The sequence below is a fragment of the Heterodontus francisci genome, chromosome 7 (genome assembly GCF_036365525.1).
Source record: "Heterodontus francisci isolate sHetFra1 chromosome 7, sHetFra1.hap1, whole genome shotgun sequence".
Classification (NCBI taxonomy): domain Eukaryota; kingdom Metazoa; phylum Chordata; class Chondrichthyes; order Heterodontiformes; family Heterodontidae; genus Heterodontus; species Heterodontus francisci.
In genome coordinates, this window is record NC_090377.1 from 68,116,319 (window position 1) to 68,137,396 (window position 21,078).

The 21,078-nt window shown below is 43.9% G+C and overlaps 1 protein-coding gene across 10 annotated transcripts in view; it reads left to right on the forward strand.

Annotated features, from left to right (window-relative positions):
- The window catches only part of kalrna (kalirin RhoGEF kinase a), a 980,827-nt gene that overhangs the window by 581,524 nt on the left and 378,225 nt on the right, over positions 1–21,078 (forward strand). For all 10 annotated transcript variants that reach the window (XM_068035342.1, XM_068035333.1, XM_068035338.1 and 7 more), the window contains exons 19-22: positions 10,121–10,235; positions 10,772–10,887; positions 11,456–11,578; positions 19,024–19,206. In XM_068035342.1, the coding sequence (XP_067891443.1) occupies positions 10,121–10,235; positions 10,772–10,887; positions 11,456–11,578; positions 19,024–19,206 (537 nt within the window). The remainder of the gene's footprint in view (positions 1–10,120; positions 10,236–10,771; positions 10,888–11,455; positions 11,579–19,023; positions 19,207–21,078) is intronic.

Here is a 21,078-nt window from a genome sequence, read left to right on the forward strand (position 1 = left end):
ATCCTGGTAAACCTCCTCTGTACCCTCTCCAAAGCCTCCACGTCCTTCTGGTAGTGTGGCGACCAGAATTGCATGCAATATTCTAAGTGTGGCCTAACTAAGATTCTGTACAGCTGCAACATGACTTGCCAATTTTTATACTCTATGCCCCGACCGATGAAGGCAAGCATGCCGTATGCCTTCTTGACTACCTTATCCACCTGCGTTGCCACTTTCAGTGACCTGTGGACCTGTACGCCCAGATCTCTCTGCCTGTCAATACTCCTAAGGGTTCTGCCATTTACTGTATACCTCCCACCTGCATTAGACATTCCAAAATGCATTACCTCACATTGGTCCAGATTAAACTCCATCTGCCATTTCTCCGCCCAAGTCTCCAACCGATCTATATCCTGCTGTATCCTCTGACAATCCTCATCATTATCCTCAAATCCACCAACCTTTGTGTCGTCCGCAAACTTACTAATCAGACCAGCTACATTTTCCTCCAAATCATTTATATATACTGCAAACAGCAAAGGTCCCAGCACTGATTCCTGCGGAACACCACTCGTCACATCCCTCCATTCAGAAAAACACCCATCCACTGTTACCCTCTGTCTTCTGTGACCGAGCCAGTTCTGTATCCATCTTGCCAGCTCACCTCTGATCCCATGTGACTTCACCTTTTGCACCAGTCTGCTATGTGGGACCTTGTCAAAGGCTTTACTAAAGTCCATATAGACAACATCCACCGCCCTTCCCTCATCAATCATCTTTGTCACTTCCTCAAAAAACTCAATCAAATTAGTAAGACACGACCTCCCCTTCACAAAACCATGCTGTCTCTCGCAAATAAGTTTGTTTGTTTCCAAATGGGAGTAAGTCCTGTCCCGAAGAATCCTCTCTAATAGTTTCCCTACCACTGACAAGGCTCACCGGCCTATAATTTCCTGGATTATCCTTGCTACCCTTCTTAAACAAAGGAACAACATTGGCTATTCTCCAGTCCTCTGGGACCTCACCTGTAGCCAATGAGGATGCAAAGATTTCTGTCAAGGCCCCAGCAATTTCTTCCCTTGCCTCCCTTAGTATTCTAGGGTAGATCCCATCAGGCCCTGGGGACTTATCTACCTTAAAGCTTTGCAAGACACCCAACACCTCCTCTTTTTTGATAATGAGACTCTAGGCTCATCATCCACCAAGTCCTTCTCCTTGGTGAATACTGATACAAAGTACTCATTTAGCACCTCGCCCATTTCCTCTGGCTCCACGCATAGATTCCCATCTCTGTCCTTGAGTGGGCCAACCCTTTCCCTGGTTACCCTCTTGCTCTTTGAATATGTATAAAAAGCCTTGGGATTTTCCTTAATCCTGTTTGCCAATGACTTTTCATGACCCCTTTTAGCCCTCCTAACTCCTTGCTTAAGTTCCTTCCTACTGTCTTTATATTCCTCAAGTGCTTCATCTGTTCCTAGCCTTCCAGCTCTTACAAATGCTTCCTTTTTCTTTTTGACTCGGCTCACAATATCCCGTGTTATCCAAGCTTCCCGAAACTTGCCAAACTTGTCTTTCTTCCTCACAGGAACATGCCGGTCCTGGATTCTAATCAGCTGACGTTTGAAAGACTCCCACATGTCAGATGTTGATTTACCCTCAAACAGCCGCCCCCAATCTAAATTCTTCAGTTCCTGCCTAATATTGTTATAATTAGCCTTCCTTCAATTTAGCACCTTCACCCGAGGACTACTCTTATCCTTATCCACAAGTACCTTAAAACTTATGGAATTATGGTCACTGCTGCCGAAATGCTCCCCCACTGAAACTTCGACCACCTGGCCGGGCTCATTCCCCAATACCAGGTCCAGAATGGCCCCATCCCTAGTTGGACTATCTACATACTGTTTCAAGAAGCCCTCCTGGATGCTCCTCACAAATTCTGCCCCATCCAAGCCCCTAGCACTAAGTGAATCCCAGTCAATATTGGGGAAGTTAAAATCACCCACCACTACAACCCTGTTACCTTTACATCTTTCCAAAATCTGTCTACATATCTGCTCCTCTACCTCCCGCTGGCTGTTGGGAGGCCTGTAGTAAACCCCCAACATCGTGACTGCACCCTTCCTATTCCTGAGCTCCACCCATATTGCCTCGCTGCATGACCCCTCTGAGGTGTCCTCCCGCAGTACAGCTGTGATATTCTCCTTAACCAGTAATGCAACTCCCCCACCCCTTTTACATCCCCCTCTATCCCGCCTGAAGCTTCTAAAGCCTGGAACATTTAGCTGCCAATCCTGCCCTTCCCTCAACCAAGTCTCTGTAATAGCAACAATATCATATTTCCAAGTACTAATCCAAGCTCTAAGTTCATCTGCCTTACCTGTTATACTTCTCGCATTGAAACAAATGCACTTCAGACCACAAGTCCCGCTGTGCTCAGCAACATCTCCCTGTCTGCTCTACCTCTTAGTCCTACTGGCCTTATTTACTATGTCCTCCTCATTTACTTCACCAGCTGTCCTACTGCTCTGGTTCCCACCCCACTGCCACGCTAGTTTAAACCCTCCCGAGTGACGCTAGCAAACCTTGCAGCCAGGATATTAGTGCCCTTCCAGTTTAGATGCAACTCGTCCTTCTTGTACAGGTCCCATCTGTCCCTGAAGAGAGCCCAATGGTCCAGATATCTGAAACCCTCCCTTCTACACCAGCTGCTCAGCCACGTGTTTAGCTGCACTATCTTCCTATTTCTAGCCTCACTGGCACGTGGCACAGGGAGTAATCCAGAGATTACAACCCTAGAGGTCCTGTCGAAGGAGCCTTGGTGCATTGCTGCAGTGCATCTTGTAGATGGTACACACTGCTTCCACTGTGTGTCGGTGGTGGAGGGAGTGAATGTTTGTGGATGGGGTGCCGATCAAGTGGGCTGCTTTGTCCTGGATGGCGTCGAGCTTCTTGAGTGTTGTTGGAGCTGCACCCATCCAAGCAAGTGGAGAGTATTCGATCACACTCCTAACTTGTGCCTTGTAGATGGTGGACAGGCTTTGGGGAGTCAGGAGGTGAGTTACTCGCCGCAGGATTCCTAGCTTCTGACCTGCTCTGGTAGCCACGGTATTTATATGGCTACTCCAGTTCAGTTTCTGGTCAATGGTAACCGCCCAGGATTTTGATAGTGAGAGATTCAGCAATGGTAATGCCATTAAATGTCAAGGGGAGATGGTTAGATTCTGTCTTGTTGGAGATGGTCATTGCCTGGCACTTGTGTGGCGTGAATGTTACTTGCCACTTATCAGCCCAAGCTGGATATTGTCCAGGCCTTGCTGCAGTTCTACATGGACTGCTTTAGATTAGATTAGATTAGAGATACAGCACTGAAACAGGCCCTTCGGCCCACCGAGTCTGTGCCGAACATCAACCACCCATTTATACTAATCCTACACTAATCCCATATTCCTACCAAACATCCCCACCTGTCCCTATATTTCCCTACCACCTACCTATACTAGTGACAATTTATAATGGCCAATTTACCTATCAACCTGCAAGTGTTTTGGCTTGTGGGAGGAAACCGGAGCACCCGGAGGAAACCCACGCAGACACAGGGAGAACTTGCAAACTCCACACAGGCATTACCCAGACTCGAACCCGGGTCCCTGGAGCTGTGAGGCTGCGGTGCTAACCACTGCGCCACTGTGCCGCTTTAGTATCTGAGGAATCGCAAATGGTGCTGAACATTGTGCAATCATCAGTGAACATCCCCACTTCTGACCTTATGATTGAAGGACGGTCATTGATGAAGCAGCTGAAGATGATTGGGCCTAGGACACTACCCTAAGGAACTCCTGCAGTGATGTCCTGGAGCTGAGATGATTGACCTCCAAAAACCACAACCATCTTCCTTTGCGCTAGATATGACTCCAACCATCGGAGAGTTTTCTCCCTGATTCCCATTGACTTCATGTTTGAACTAAGGCTGTAATGAGGTCAGTAGCTGAATGGCCCTGGTAGAATCCAAATTGAATGTCACTGAGCAGGTTATTGTTAAGCAAGTGCAGCTTGATAGCACTGTTGACGACACCTTCCATCACTTTACTGATGATTGAGAGTAGACTGATAGGGTGGCAATTGGACAGGTTGGTCTTGTCCTTTTTCTGTACAGGACATACGTGGGCAATTTTCCACCTTGCCAGGTAGATACTTGTGTTGTAGTTGTACTGGAACAGCTTGGCTAGCGGTGCGGCAAGTTCAGGAGCACATGTCTTCAGTACTAGTGCTGGAATGTTGTCAGGGCCCATAGCCTTTGCAGTATCCAGTGCTTTCAGTCGTTTCTTGATATCGTGCGGAGTGAATCAAATTGGCTGAAGACTGGCATCTTTGATGCTTGGGACTTCAGGAGGAAGCCGAGATGGATCATCAGCTTGGCACTTCTGGCTGATGATTGTTGCAAATGCTTCAGCCTTATCTTTTGCACTGATGCACTGGGCTGAAAACCTTCTTAAACCTCTCGCCCCATCTCCTGCACCCTCACCTCCAAAAAGTGTGAGGAGCTCATGGATTTCTTTGCCAGCAAGATTGAGAACATCCGATCAGCTGCCTCTGCCACTTCCCTCCCTTCCCCGAGCTCAGCGGGCCGCATTTCCTCTAAGGCTTCCCCATGCCCTAGCCCTGAACTCACATCCTTCTCTACTTTCCCTCATATCTCCCCTCATGCCCTTCCTGAGCTCATCTTGTCGATAAGAACCTGCTCTTGCTCTCTCGACCCTATTCCCACTAAACTACTGACCACTCATAGAGTCATAGAGTCCTAGAGTCGTACAGCATAGAAACAGGCCCTTCGGCCCACCGCGTCCATGCCGACCATAATGTCTATCTATACTAATCCCACCTGCCTGCATTAATTCCATATCCCTCTATGCCTTTCTCATTCAAGTACCTGTCCAGATGCCTCTTAAATGGCGCTACTGTTCCTCCCTCCACCACCTCCTCTGGCAGCTCATTCCAGATACCCACTATTCTTTGTGTGAAAAATTTACCCCTTTGATCCCCTTTAAACCTCCTCCCTCTCGCCTTAAATCTATGCCCTCTAGTTTTAGTCATCCTTCCATGGGAAACAGACTCTGGATATCTACCCTATCTATGTCTCTCATAATTTTATATACCTCTATCATGTCCCCTCTCAGCCTCCTTTGCTCCAGGGAAAACATACCCAGCCTATCCAATCTCTCTCTATAACACAAGCCCTCCAAACCAGGCAACATCCTTGTGAATCTTTTCTGCACCCTCTCTAGCTTAATCACATCTTTAATGTAATGCGGCGACCAGAACTGCACACAGTACTCCAAGTGCGGCCTAGCCAATGTTATGTACAACTGTAACATGACGTCCCAACTCTTGTACTCAATGCCTCGGCCGATGAAGGCAAGCATGCCATACGCATTTTTCACCACCCTGTCTACCTGTGTTGCCACTTTCAGGGAACTATGTACTTGCACCCCAAGGTCTCTCTGCTCAACAACACTCCCCAGGGCCCTGCCATTCACTGTATATGTCCTGCCCTGGTTTAACTTCCCAAAATGCATCACTTCGCACTTGTCTGCGTTAAATTCCATTTGCCAATCCCTTGCTCACTTTCCCAGTTTATCTATATCCTGTTGTAACCTTAGACAACCTTCTTCACTGTCCACTATACCACCAATTTTGGTGTCATCTGCAAACTTACTAATCATGCCCCCACATTCACATCCAAGTCATTAATACATCTGACAAACAACAGAGGGCCCAGCACCGATCCCTGAGGCACACCATTGGTTACCGGCCTCCAATCTGAAAAACAACCCTCCACTACCACCCTCTGCCTCCTGTCACCAAGCCAATTTTGTATCCAATTGGCTAGCTCATCCTGGATCCCATGTGTTCGAACCTTCTGGACCGCCTACCATGCGGGACCTTGTCAAAGGCCTTGCTAAAGTCCATGTAGACCACGTCCATCACCCTGCCCTCATCAATCCTCTTGTGCACCTCCTCAAAAAACTCAATCAAATTCGCGAGACATGATTTCCCACGCACAAATCCATGCTGACTATCCCTAATCAGACCTTGCCTTTCCAAATGCATATAAATCCTGTCTCTCAGAATCCCTTCCAATAACTTTCCCACCATTGATGTAAAGCTCACCGGCCTGTAGTTCCCTGGCTTATCCGAACTGCCCTTCTTAAATAAAGGCACAGCATTAGCTATCCTCCAGCCTTCCGGTACCTCACCCATGACTAACGATGATACAAAATTCTCTGCCAGGGCCCCAGCAATCTCCTCCCTTGCTTCCCATAGCATCCTAGGATACACCTGGTCAGGCCCTGGGGATTTATCCACCTTAATGCACTTCAAAACCTCCAACACCTCCTCCTTTGTAATGTTGATGTGCTCCAGGATATCGCTGTTCCCTCCCTTGAACTCACTAGCTTCCATGACCTTCTCCACGGTAAATACAGACGAGAAGTATTCATTTAAGACCTCGCCCATTTCCCATGGCTCCACACATAGATTACCATACTGATCCCTAAGGGGATCTACTCTCTCCCTAGCTATGCTTTTACTCTTAATATACTTATAGAATCTTATCTGCCAGGGAAATCTCATGGCCCCTTTTCGCCCTCCGAATTTCCTTCTTAAGTGTACTCCTACATCCCTATACTCCTCGAGGGACTCGCTTGATCCCAGCTGCCTATACCTGACATATGCCTCCTTCTTTGTCCTGACCAGACCTTCAATATCCCTCGTCAACCAAGGTTCCCTAAACTTGCCAGTTTTGCCCTTCTATCTAACAGGAACATGCCAGCCCTGAACTCTTCCTATCTCACTTTTAAAAGCCTCCCACTTGTCAGACGTCCCTTTACCTGTAAAAAGCCTCTCCCCCATTCAACTTTTGAGAGTTCCTGTCTGATGCCATCGAAATTAGCCTTCCCCCAATTTAGGACTTCAACCCGAGGACCAGTCCTATCCTTTTCCATAACTATCTTGAAGCCAATAGAGTTATGGTCACTGGTCCCAAAGTGCTCCTCCACTGACACATCAACCACCTGCCCAGCCTCATTTCCCAAGAGGAGGTCGAGTGTAGCCTCTTCTCTAGTCGGGCCATCCACATACTGCTTCAGAAAACTATCCTGGACGCACTTAACTAATTCTTCCCCATCTGATCCCTTAGCACTCAGGCAGTCCCAATCAATATTAGGGAAGTTAAGATCACCTACTATTACAACCCTATAATTCCTGCACCTATCTGTGATTTCCTTACATATATGCTCCTCCAATTCCCTCTGACTATTGTGGGGCCTATAGTATAATCCCATAAAAGTGATCACTCCTTTCTTATTTCTAAGTTCTACCCATATGGCCTTGCTGGACGTTCCCCCTGGGATATCCTCTCTAAGTACTGCCGTGATGTCCTCCCTAATCAATAGTGCAACTCCCCCTCCTCTCTTATTCAGCTTCCCTTCCTGGCTTCCATATTAGTTGACATTATTAATGGATCTCTCCTGGTTCTGTTCCTCTCTCTTTAAATCTGCCATCATCACTCCTTTCCTCAAAAAGCCAACCGTTGACCCTATCCTCCTTGCAAGCTACTATGCCATTTCCAATCCCCTTTTCCTCTTCAAAGTGCTTTAATGTGCTATTGCCTCCCTAATTCGTGCCTATCTTTCCCAAAACTCCATGTTTAAATCTCTCCAATCAGGTTTCCACCTGTGCCGCAGTACCAAAATGGCTCCTATCAAAGTCACAAATGACATTCTAAGTGACTGTGACAAAGGTAAACTATTCATCCATGTCCTCGACCTGTCTGCAGCCATTGACACGATTGATCACATCATCCTCCTGCAATGCCTCTCCATCGTCATCCAGCTGGATGGGACTGCACTCACCTGGTTTGACTCTTGTCTATCTATGATGGTAGCCAGAGAAAATTGCCATCAATAATCCCACAGAATTAGTTCTGGTAGCCCCCAACGTCCTGTCCTTAGTCCCCTCCTATTTCTCATCTACAAGCTGCCCTTTGACAACGTCATCTAAAAACACAACCTCAGTTTTCACATGTGCGCTGATGACACCCAGCTCGAACCCAACACCACCTCTCTCAGCCCCTCCACTGACTCTAAATTGTCAGACTGTTTGACACCCAGTACTAAATGAGCAGAAATTTCATCCAATTAAATATTGGGAAGACTGAAACCATTGACTGGAATTTTACCAGCCCATTGGAGACAGAATGGGAGGTGGGAGGAGTGGGAAAATGGTGTTGAAAGGCATTGGAAGAGAAGCCCAATGTGCTTATGCCAGGGATATTCCCAGCGGCGGGAATGGCAGTGGCTTGGCTGCCCGCTAACCAGAGATAGGCAGCCAATTAAGCCAATTAATTGGCCTATAGGCAGCCATTTTATCAGGCCGCCAGTAGTTTGCAGGCATCGGAAAGGACTCTTAATTGACCCTGGTGGTAAAATTGCTGCAGTCCCACCATCTGGCCACACGTGCTCAAGTCCTGCATTTGGTCCTGATGTCGGGACTCACCCCGTGCCGTTAAGATCCCGGCCATTGTCTTCAGTTCCCACCAAAAACTCTGCTTCCTTGCCACCAACTCCATCCCTCTCCCTGCTAACTGACTGAGGCTGAATCAGACTGTTCGCAGTCTCGGTATCATATTTGACCCCAAGATAAGCTTTCAACCACATATCCATGCCATCTTTAAGACCTCCTATTTCCACCTTGGTAACGTCACCCGACTCCACCACTTCCTCAGCTCTTCTGCTGTTGAAAGCCTTTGTTACCTCCAGACTTGACTATTTGAATGCACTCCTGGCCAGCCTCCCACATTCTACCCTCCAAAGACTTGAGGTGATCCAAAATTCTGCTGCCCATTTCCTAACTAGCACCAAATCCCATTCACCCATCACCCTGTGCTCGCTGACCTACACATGCTCCTGGTTATGCAATGCCTCGATTTTAAAATTCTCATCGTTGTTTTCAAATCCCTCCATGTCCTTGCCCCTCCCTATTTTTGTAACCCCCACCAGCCCACCACCCTCCAAGATATCTGCGCTCCTCTAATTCCAGCCTTTTGAGCACCCCGATTTTAATCGCTCCACCATTGGGGGCCTGGGCCTTCAGTTGCCTAGGCCCTAAGCTCTGCAGTTCCCTCCCTATACCTCTCCGCCTCGCTACCTCTTTTCCTTCCATTAAGATACTCCTTAAAACTTACCTTTGTGACCAATCTTTTGGTCATCTGCCCTGATATATCATTCTGTGGCTCGGTGTCATCTTTTATTTTATAATACCCCTGTGAAGCACCTTGGGATGTTTTATTACATTAAAGGCGCTATATAAACATAAGTTTTTGTTGTTGTTTCACCGAAAACAGACAGAAAGTTGGCAGGGCATCGATGGCACCAACCCAGTGAGCTGGGAGGGAGGCCTGAATTATTTTCGGGTTCAGGCCTCGCTAGAATATAGTCAACAAGCTGCCCAGTGCTCATTGAATGCTGGTGGGCATCTCACCAAACTGGGGAATGGAAAATCCTGGGCCTCCACGGTTGACCCAAGCTGACAGTTGGTAGTAAAAGGTTGGGGGTGGGGGGCAAATGAGAGAGGTATATGGGATGAGGCCTATTCAGTTACAGGTGGCAGGTCGCAATTTATTTGTGGGCCCAGAAAGGGCATTTCCTCAAAAATTCCTCCCAAAAATGTTCCAGGCTGTTTTTGGAGGCCTTCTGCAGTCGCTTGAAGGACTGCTGTTTCGGCTGCTCACTACCCGGTACAAATGGGCAGAGCACACATGGCATGCGCACCAGCCATTTCTGCTTGAAAATTGCAAATGGGTTCCTACAACTGGCTTAGGACCCAATTTGCATTCGCAAGTGACTTCCTGCCTGTTTTGGGCTGGGTGCCCATTTAAAGGTGCTCCTGAACATGTCATCTGACAGGCCTTGGGTATCCAAGGGGCAGCTGTTATTTCCTTGCCTTGTAAATCGCCCCTACTGCCTAACGTATATGGCAAACACTGAATGAGTAGGTGCAGCAGTGGCTGGTGTGATCAGTTCGAGGGAAATATGAATGCTGATGAGCTCTCAGAAATAATCTCCTTATTGTGTGTTCACAGGCTTGTACCCTTGCGCGCAGGAATGCTGAGGTATTTTTGAAGTACATTCACAGGAACAATGTGAGTATGCCTGGTGTGGCTGCTCACACAAGAGGTCCTGAGCAGCAAGTAAAAGGTGAGTCTGAGTCTAGAAAGGCTGAATGGTTCACTTGTAATTTGCCAGTGTTATTTTAGAAAAGCGGCGATGTTTGCTTTCACCCAGCAGCTCGTCAGCTAAAAGAATAAAGATAATGATTTTGTACCTTTTGATTGATGGCCAACACTTAGATTCTGTTTTGTTGTCTTGTTAGTGTTGTTGATTTTGCCTTCTTTATACTATGGGTTTTTTATCGTATATAATTTCGTAAATGAAATTCCTGCTGTTGAAAACTGCCTCCGTGAATGTTGTCATCCAGATAGGTATATTTGGACAAATTTTCAGTGATCCACCCTTTGGCACTTCACATCTTCGTGAAAATGTTTTTCACTTTTACATTTGTCTTCTGCCACTGAACTTCCTGATGACAGTTCATATTTCACTACAGCGCGATTGAATCTTCTTTCATCGTTCTGAGTGTACGAAAAAATGTAGTAGAAGTCTAACACTGGAAAAATAGTCTCCCACGCTGTCAGAATCTGAGAAAGTGACAATGTTGTTGTTTTGTTGTGCAGCTATTCTGAGTGAGCTACTCCAGAGAGAGAACAGGGTTCTTCATTTCTGGACAATGAAAAAGAGGAGACTAGATCAATGCCAACAATATGTGGTGTTTGAAAGAAGTGCCAAACAGGTATGTGTTATGTACCTCACCAGCTTGATCATGTCTTTCAGTGCCTGTTATCAGATTGAAACCTTGGTAAAGCCTTTGCTTTCTTTGAAGTCCATGCTAACAGTGCTTCCCGTTTCAAAAAACAAAAGTTCCTTTGAACATGGATTTTCCATGGGATCTACTATTAATAATACCAGCTAAGGGGTATAGATGGCAGATCCCAGGCTGAGAATGCAAATTTTTGAGATATGTGCTCCCAGCGCACACCAAAGAACAGCACAGTAACATTTATAACTTCCATATTTTGTTTGTTTTCATTTCTTTCTGTAAAGCTTTGGTCACTAGTTGTAAGGAGAGGGGAGGACTTGCTGCAATAAGTTGCAAAGTTTAATACAATGTTTTACACAGAGAGCTGCGCCCTGTGTGATTTATTTCTCATTTGTTTCTTGTGTAGCTTCAGCTTTATTTTATGATGTAATGAATGATGGGAGGAAGACTAAAAGAATTTGATGCCACTGACCTTGAGGAGAGAACTTTGCCGTTTTCAGTAGAACATTTAGATTATTGTTATTTCCTCTCCACCCAACAGGCTTTGGACTGGATCCAAGAAACAGGCGAGTATTACCTCTCCACCCATACCTCTGCTGGGGAAACTACTGAAGAAACTCAGGATCTTATGAAGGAATATGGTGAATTCAGGATTTCTGCCAAAGTAAGACTAAAGAACTTATTGCCCTTGTAGTAATTAGTAACTTATCAATATCTTTACCTACAGATATTCCAGAGTAGCTTTAAGTCCATATTTGAGCAAGATCTGAAAACAGATGCCCAGATTCTAATATTAGATGTAGTATACTGATAAATGTTTTACCAGGTGCCCTGAATGTTTGTTTCTGTTCAGAAGAGAGAGAATATATTTAGTTCTTGAAATTTAACTTTACCCACTGATATATATGGTAAATTTTAGGAGTTTGATTAAAAAATAATCACAGGCAAAGTGATGTCCAAAGTGATGTAGAAAGACAAAACTTTTTCCAGTTATCCGCAGTATATTAAGATGGTGTGTGTTGAATGAATGTACCAAAATACCCTCTCTAATGCTATCTGAAGTTTAGGAGACACAGAAAAGCAAGTTTTACCACAAGCACAATCTTAAGGTGTGTTTAACACCAGAAAATGAAGGTCTACTTTATTAATATTACATCTTATATGGATTCAACAGGCCTTATTACACAAATAGTCTAATGGCATAAAGCTGACTAGGAACACCAACAATTGGTATATACAGAAGCTCCACACAGATAATCTGCTTTCTTGTTTCATTCTGTGTACTCTGTATTTCTGTCATGAATTGTTTGATTTGTTGGATTATTCTCTCTCTTACTAGTGTGATAAAAATTAAATGACAGATTGTGACATCAATATATACCTATATATTCTGTATGCCAGTTGTGGACTATACTCTCATAATATTTGTGTTGTTGTTAAATTGAGTGATTTTCTGATATGACTCCTGTTCTCCATATTTTTGTATTTTGTGGTATTGTGGAGTGTTGCAAAGTTCTCTGTGAAACATATTTTGATTCCATGTGCAATGCATTCTGTGGTAATGCTTATCTCGCCATTTCATTTCATGATGAGTCTTCATTTCTAGCTTTGAATCAATTAAAGTTGTATTTTTCAGTATTCTGTTAATTTGTACTTCAACCTTAGAAAGGCCAAACAAATTGAACAAACCCAAAGTTCAAATTGAACAAACCCAAATTTAAGTTGTGTTTTCAGGTTCTCCAAATTTCGCATATATTACCCCTAATTATTGTAATAATTCAAAATTGTTAAAGGAGCTTTTTCTCACACAGTGCTTTCATCTATTGGGGTGGGTACAATGGGAGAGACAGGTCAGTCATTTTCACACCTTTACTGCTGTTCTTACTTTGTGGCAAAGTATATTTGCCTATAGATTTTTATAACTATTGAGTTATTTTCATCCATTCCTCAAGTTTATTGTTCCATGCAGACTTGATATTCATGACTATGAGATAATGGTGTCAAGGATATGGAGCAATGGCAGGTAAATGGAGTTGAAGTACAGATCAGCCATGATCTAATAGAGTAGTACAACAGCCTTGAGGGGCTGAATGGACCACTTCTGCTTCTATGTTTCTAACAATGCAGGGTGCCCTTATGTGACCTGCCCTCCTTACTGGCATACAAATGGTTGCAGTAATTTTTCACTCCTGCCACAAAATCTTCCTTTTCTAAGTGAAAAGACTATGTGGTATGTGTGAGAGAGAACCAAAACAAGCAGAAACTCACCAGACATAATGGTCAGTACTGATTAAGCACCTGTAGCACCTTTTAATGACCCCCCCCCCCCCCCCCCCACCAAAGAAGTGCTGTTTTTTTTTTCAAATCTCTGGATTTAAACAATCTATTATTTGTTTTACTCATCGGAAAACTGAAATTCTGTCTTTATGTGTAGGAACATTATGCAACCATTGTCATTCCTGCGGGTAATGATGGTTGCCTATCTACCTGTCTCTCCTCTTTTAAGATGCTTCTTAAAACTTACCCCTTTGACCAAACCTTTGGTCAACTGTCCTAATATCTCCTTGCATGGTTTGTGTCAAATTTAATCTGATTAAAAACTCCTGTGAATCACTTAGGACATTTTACTACATTAAAGGTGCTATATTATATAGATACATGTTTTATATAGTATAACCACACAGAAGTTTTGGGCTCCATAAGCATAGGTAAAGGAAAAACAACAAAAACAGCTTGTCTTTATATAGTGCCATTAATGTAGAAAAATGTCTTAACGTACTTCACAAAAGTGTAATCAGACAAAAATAGAGCATGTAATAGCAATAATCATTTATGGTTTTCATGCAACAATGTATACAGTGTCAGAATTCAATCTCTAAATGACTGGCAAAAATCCCATAATACCATGTAATAAACATGGAATTAGACTGGAGGATGTTACAGATGTTACCTTATAGGCAGATACAGAGTTAGGGAAAGGGTGTGGAGTAAAGCAAAACAGAGAGGCCTGTGATTGAACGGAGGGCAGGAGATGACTAAGTGACAGAAGTGAGGATAGTGCAAGGCAAAAAAAGGAGATAATGAGAGAAATTAGAGAAACAAAAAATGTGTCCAGAGGATGTGTGAATGGTTACAACAGAATAGTAGAGAGGGATGGAAGCATGGAAAATCTGCTTGATCTGCTGAGTGTTTCTAACATTTTCTGCTTTTATTTTGGATTCCTAGCAACTGCAGTATCTTGCCTTTTATGCAATTTGACTGAAATGAATGGCCCTGATAATTGTGCATTACATTAAATAATGTTTCCTTCATTCCCAAAAATATCTAAAATATACCACCAAAATAATTTCTTCACCAGATAACACACCTTTTTATTAAACATATATTCCAAGTTCCTGTGAGCAACACCACTGGAGGTTTACAATATGCCTATGCATATAGATATATACATGCAGACACATATATCTATTATATATTAAAAATGGTCAGAGATCTCAAGATTCTACTGGTATGGTACCTATAGGTGGCACTGTGAATGTAACATTATGCCACCAAACATTACAAATATATTCAAGCCTTTTCTGCCAATTCTAACAGCAATACTTATCATTCACCACATGGTGGCATGGTAGCAGTAGATTGCCAAGAGAATGGCAGACATATTGCGAAAGGTAAAACAAGGAAGTCCATTGTACTCACCTCAGTGATAACAGAAATCCATGTTTACTGTTCCCCCCACTCCTGCTTTTGCTGAGTAGCATGGGTGAAACTCCTGGGACTTGATTTGCTTGCTAACCTCTTTTTAGTGGCAGTATTGTTGATGCTGTGACTCTCTTCTTTTTTGAATGGCTCTCTGGCCATTGGTCTCTTCTGTCTGTCACTATTGGCTGCTTAACTGGTCTCACTCAGTCACTCACCTGTTTGCCTGCCTCACTGGTCTTGCAGTGCAGCAGCACTGTGACTCACTACTACTGCTGGCAGAAGTCCAATGGTAACCAGAGGGAAGAGCCTTGTATTTTTCCCCCGTCCCACTCTGCCATCCCCTTCCTGCCCTTCCAAACTGCCCTTTCCCCTATGTCTTATTCTCGCCTCCTACTTTCACAGTCCTACCTGAACCCTGAGCCCGTTGTTTTGCACTTTCCTTGGCTTGAAGATTTTCCTCCAAAAGGCTGGGTCAAAACTGAGATTGGTAGTTTTTTGTTAGGTAACAGTATCAATAGGATATGGAGCAAAGGTGGGTAAAGGCGTTGAGGTGCAGATCATCCATGCTTCTGAGATGCCCCTCCCTTGTTATAAAAATTCCAGGGACTCCCTTTAACACGAGCATGTATTCTGTATAAAAATTAGCTGTTCAATTAACCAAATATATTTATTATTATTTTTTGTTTTTTTTAATGTGAAACGTGTTGCTGGTGCTGAGCAACAATTCAGTCAAGGTGTGGAGATGCCTTTGACAAGTACACATGTGCGTGTCATGGTCAACGTTCATCCTGGTTCGCTGCTGCGTTTTCACTGTAATTGCTGAAAATCCAGCTTTGCATAAGTAGTTTGTACTAGCATTTCCAGTACTGCAGAAGAAGCAGCATTGGAGTGTTCACACCCAGAGTCCTCACTGTCTCCAATATCTGAAGCTCTCACCATCTTCAACAGAATAGGATCTTAGAATACTACGGCACAAAAGGAAGCCATTCATTCCATCAAATCTATGCTGGCTCTTTCAAAGAGCAATCAAATTAGACCCAGTCCCTAGCTGTTTTCCACATTCCTGCAATTTGTTTCTTCCTTCAAGTACTGATATAATTCCCTTTTGCAAGCTATTACTGATCCTGTCAGACATTTCGAAGCTACATGTCGCTTGTCACTATAAGCTGCAGATCCCCATACCTGTGTTAATAGCAGCACTGTTCAAACAGCCTCACTGCTCCACTGCACCACCAATATTCCTAACCTCCCTCCAGCACAACAGCAGGTTTGGAACATCTACTCACCATTTTCATTCTTTTGGTTTGATTTCTTGAAGTCGGATCAGATGGGGGTCGTGACCCTGCACTTTGTGGGGAACAGTCACCTGGCAGTGACTTCCTCTGAACTGGCCAATTAGTGGCCAGAGGGCATGCTCGCCATCCAATTATTGACAGTGGGTGGGCTTTCAAAGCTGGAGTGCTAATGGGAGGCCCTTCAGCTCAGAAGGAGCTGCAGTCTGCTGTTTCAGGTAAGAGAGAGAAGGGCCCCTCCATCTGGAGGCACCCTCTCAGCAACTCTTAAAAAGTTTAAATTAAAAAATGGCCACAGCTGCCAGGCCATCATTGTGGAGGGGAGCCCCTCCACACGGTGGTCTGTGGCCATAGTTGTGACCAGATAAACGGGGAGGACTTCAAAGCCTGCCTATAGTGCTGGGGCCCCGGTCTGCCATTGGGAGACCACCTCGAGGCAGCTGGCCTGTTCCCCAAAATTGCAGTTGGCATCTAATAATTGACCATTAAACCTCCTTGATTTTCACTCCGGGAAAATGGCCCGGGGCAGGAAGGTGCCTGCAATGGTGTGAAGTTTTGCACTCGCTGCCTCCATACTTGCCCCCATATGGGAGTAAAATTTCTGCCCTCTCTTTCGATGTTGAAGTAAATTATCAATGTTTTTCTCAGAGACTGATTCTGTGGGCTGTTCCTGCCACTTCCGGCTTCATATTTCTGTCAGTTTATAGCTGCAAGCATGTTCTACACACACTGACGGGCCAGAAAGGCAAGGGGAACCCCGCCTTGGCAGTTTGGGGCACACCCGTGCGCCATCCGGAAAAATGGGGGATGTGGGAGGATTGCATTGGAAAAGAATGGTAATAACTCAGACATTACCCAGTCATAAAATAACATTTTATTATTGGATCTAAACAGTAAAAAATGCATTCAAAATCTGGTGGCAGTTTAGTTTTAATGTTAAACTTTGTAACAATAACAACTTGTATTTATATATTGTCCTTAACATACTGAATCGTCCCAAGGCACTTCACAGAAACATTATAAAACAAAAGATGACACCGAGCCACATTAGGAGATATTAGGGCGGATGACCAAAGCTTGTCAAAGAGGTAGGTTTTAAGGACTGTCTTAAAGGAAGAAATTGAGGTAGAGAGGCAGAGAGGTGTAGGGATGGTATTCCAGAACTTAGGGCCTAGGCAACTGAAGGCGCAGCCACCAATCGTGGAGCAGTTAGATTTGGGGATGCTCAAGAGGCCAGAATTAGAGGAACGCAGATATCTCTGAGGGTTGTGGGGCTGAAGGAGATTACAGAGATATGGAGGGCAAGGCGTGGAGGGATTTGAAAACAAGGATGCGAATTTTAAAATTGTGGCATTGCTTAACTAGGAGCCAATGTAGGTCAGCGAGGACTGGATGATGGATGAACAGGCAAGTTTATGGAGGGTAGATTGTGGGAGACCAGCCAGGAGTGTTTTGGAATAGTCAAGTCTGGAGGTAACAAAAACCTGAATGAGGGTTTTTACAATAAACGAGCTGAGAAGGGGCACAGTTGGGTAGTGTTACAGAGGTGGAAATAGGCGGTTTTAGTAACAGCATGGATATGAAGTTGAAAGCTCAGGTCGGAGTCAAATATGACACCGAGGTTGCGAACAGTCTGGTTCAGCCTCAGATGGTTGCCAGGGAGGGGGATTGGTTTGGTGGCAAAGGAGCAGATTTTGTTGCAGGGACCAAAGACAAAGGCTTCAGTCTTCCCAATATTTAATTGGAGGAAATTTCTGCTCATTCAGTTCTGGATGATGGACAAGCAGTCTGACAATTTAGAGACAGTGGAGGGATCAAGAGAGGTGGTGGTGAGCGAAAGCTCAGAGTTGTGATGTTGTGTTTTTGGATTATGTCGCCAAATTCTCTGATAAATGAATTGCTGGCTCATAAAGTGGTGTGAGGTCAGGCAGGTCACATGACTAGTATGGTGCTGACCACGATGGCTGTCAAACAACAGTTGGTAAGAACTGGGCTGATCCTGGAGGGGCTAGACTGATGACGTTGGGAGAAGCCACGAGGCAGTGGACCCCTTGAAACCTTCTTACGGACCCCTAGTTGAGACCCTCTGATCTAATTAAACAATGAAACAGGTTTGAGGAGCTAAATGGCCTATTCTGTTTCTACATTCCTATGATTGCCCTTAGTCTTGTCTCTCTGTTTCCAATGCAATGGGGGATCAAATAGTAATGAGAGATTTAGTTTAGTTTAGAGATACAGCACTGAAACAGGCCCTTCGGCCCACCGAGTCTGTGCCGACCATCAACCACCCATTTATACTAATCCTACGCTAATCCCATATTCCTACCACATCCCCACCTGTCCCTATATTTTCCCTACCACCTACCTATACTAGGGGCAATTTATAATGGCCAATTAACCTATCAACCTGCAAGTCTTTGGCATGTGGGAGGAAACCGGAGCACCCGGAGGAAACCCACGCAGACACAGGGAGAACTTGCAAACTCCGCACAGGCAGTACCCAGAATTGAACCCGGGTCGCTGGAGCTGTGAGGCTGCGGTGCTAACCACTGCGCCACTGTGCCGCCCTGTTAACAGATATCACATGAAACATCCTATGCTCTGCATGCTCCGTAACATTGTAGTTTGTTCTCTTGTACCCGAAACCTGTACAGGAACGTATCCTGCATGTTTCCATTTACTGTTGATGGTTGGTGCATCAAGATTGTTCAATATATCAAACTGACTGAAGATTGCCTTGTGTACATGGTCATAAGCCAAATATTGCTGTTTAGTCTTTTAGGCAGAAGCTTACAATGGTATTAAGACATTTAAGAGATGTCTTTATGTGACATTATATATTTCTGGCAACTACAGTAAATAAATCAGTCAGCAGAACCATAAACTAATGCAATAGTTAACAGATTCTATTACCAAAGTAAAATTTTGGGAAATGCATTGATTCCTGGAAGAAGCAGCATAAAGGTGAAAGCGGAGGACAAAGTAATAAATCAAACATTTCAGTCCCCAGGAGGAGCCTACAAGGTGCACCATTCTTCTTGAATTGGAATGGAGTAAGAATTAGCAACTCAATTTCATCTAATTTGATGCAAACAATATTTCTTCTCCGATTCAGCAAACCAAGGAAAAGGTGAAGCTCATCATTCAGCTGGCTGACAGTTTTGTAGAGAAGGGACATGCACATGCCTGTGAAATTAAGAAATGGGTCACAGCAGTGGATAAGCGCTATCGAGATTTCTCACTGAGAATGGGAAAATACAAATCATTTTTGGAAAAAGGCCTTGGAATTACGTCAGAGGTAAGCAGGACCACTCGGCCCCATCTTTGGCATTGTGTGAATAATTAATGAAAGAGTTTTGTCACTTTTTGTTTTCATGGAAAGCTTATCTGGCTTCAGGCTTCAAACATCAAATTAGTTGTAGACCATATATAGGTGTAGTTTGCTGCCACAAGAGATTACTGTTAATAGTCATAAATCAAAAAGGCAAGGCCTTGAATTTCCTCAGACTTTTAGCCACTGCGCCGTAATTTCACCAATGCCTCTAGCAAAGTTACAATGGAGCAACAGCAGAAAGGAATCGTGGAGGCAAGATTTATTTCTTGATTGTAATGTTAAATGCTGACACTGGCTATTTAATTCTTTGCTATAAGATAAGCTTATATTAAGTTTTAGATTTTCTTAGTGGAAAAATTCACTTGGCATGCAGCAGTGAAGATTCTTAATTGTACCTGCACCATTTTACTGGGTGATGGACATTCAGATTGTTCTGTAGTTTAACCGAGATAACCTGAAGTTCAGATAATCATATCCTTCATCCCTCTCAAAAGCGCTGTGTAAAATTAATAAGAACACTTTATTCAGGAGAACAGGTGTTACAATAAACACTTCTGATCCACCCAGTGGACTACAATATAGATGAATACCCAGATTCATATTCACCAGCTGACCTGTCAAATCAGAAAAGCTGAGCTGAATTTTTAAAGTTCCCCTGCCTATGTTTCAGCTACCAACACCAGAATCTTGAGAGTGTATAGTATGAACAAAACTGTGCTGTGCAAACAAACGATGGATAGAAACAAAAACATTCTGGACTAGAGTTTTTTCTTGCAGGCAAGCATCTCCAGATGCTAAACATTGAGCCAAAGTTCCGATTTTTCAAAATAAGTAGTATAAACCGAAAATTAATCCTTGTGAATATGTTTGATCGAATAATCAATCAGCAAAGTCACAATTGATAGTCTTGTGTATTTTTGTGCAGTGCATTTCTAGACTGTATTTTCATGACCTATTTTATTGGCTCATTTCCCCGAATAGAATGTTGGCCCTATAAGCAGGTTTCTGTTTGAAAACAGGTTAATAGCAAATATGAAATTTAAACAGTCTACTGCTTGAATTCACATTAGTCCTTTGTCCTAATCCAAAGAGAAAACATCAATTCCTTTTCAATAAACATATCCTCCCAGTGCTGACACCGTGTTAGCTATGCCCTTGCAGTCACCTTAGATTCTCACAAAAGATATACAAATTTATACCATTGAACATAGTTCATAATGCTTTGCTGCCAGGGTAATTGATCAAATAAGGATGTAATGCTACACCTCTGAAGCACGAACCAGCAGAATGTGTGCACTTAAGCAGCTGTCTTCAAATCACATCAGTTCAATTTACCTTCAGTTTTGCATTAAACAGTGTATTTCTCGAGGGCCTGTCCAGAACCATGACTCTAAAGTTATTGGGTTGGGGAGGGCATATGTTAACAATTCGATCTTTGTGGGGCCAAAAGTTATTGGTCGAACTGATGTAGACGGAAGTTCTCCTTGAGGAACACCCCAGTATAAATTCCCTGAAGAAGCACCCAAACTCCTAGTGGCTGCCACTACAAATGATAGTCGTTGTCACCTCTCCTCAATTGCATTATTTCCTTTTCCCATCTACCCTTGTCAATGTGCGCCAGTGGTTAAAAGGCACAGTTTGTCAGGAACCTTTATCAAAGAGGAAATACTTGGTTAAAGGTACGTTGCTCAACTGAGGTCGATTGCCATAGCTTTAGGCTGTGTCTTGGCACTCACTGAAAAAAAACAGTTATTCTCGAGCGCTTTTCTCTATATTCTGCATTAACCTTGGAAAGCATTGTATTTCAATAGAACTAGGATCTGAGGGCTGCACAAT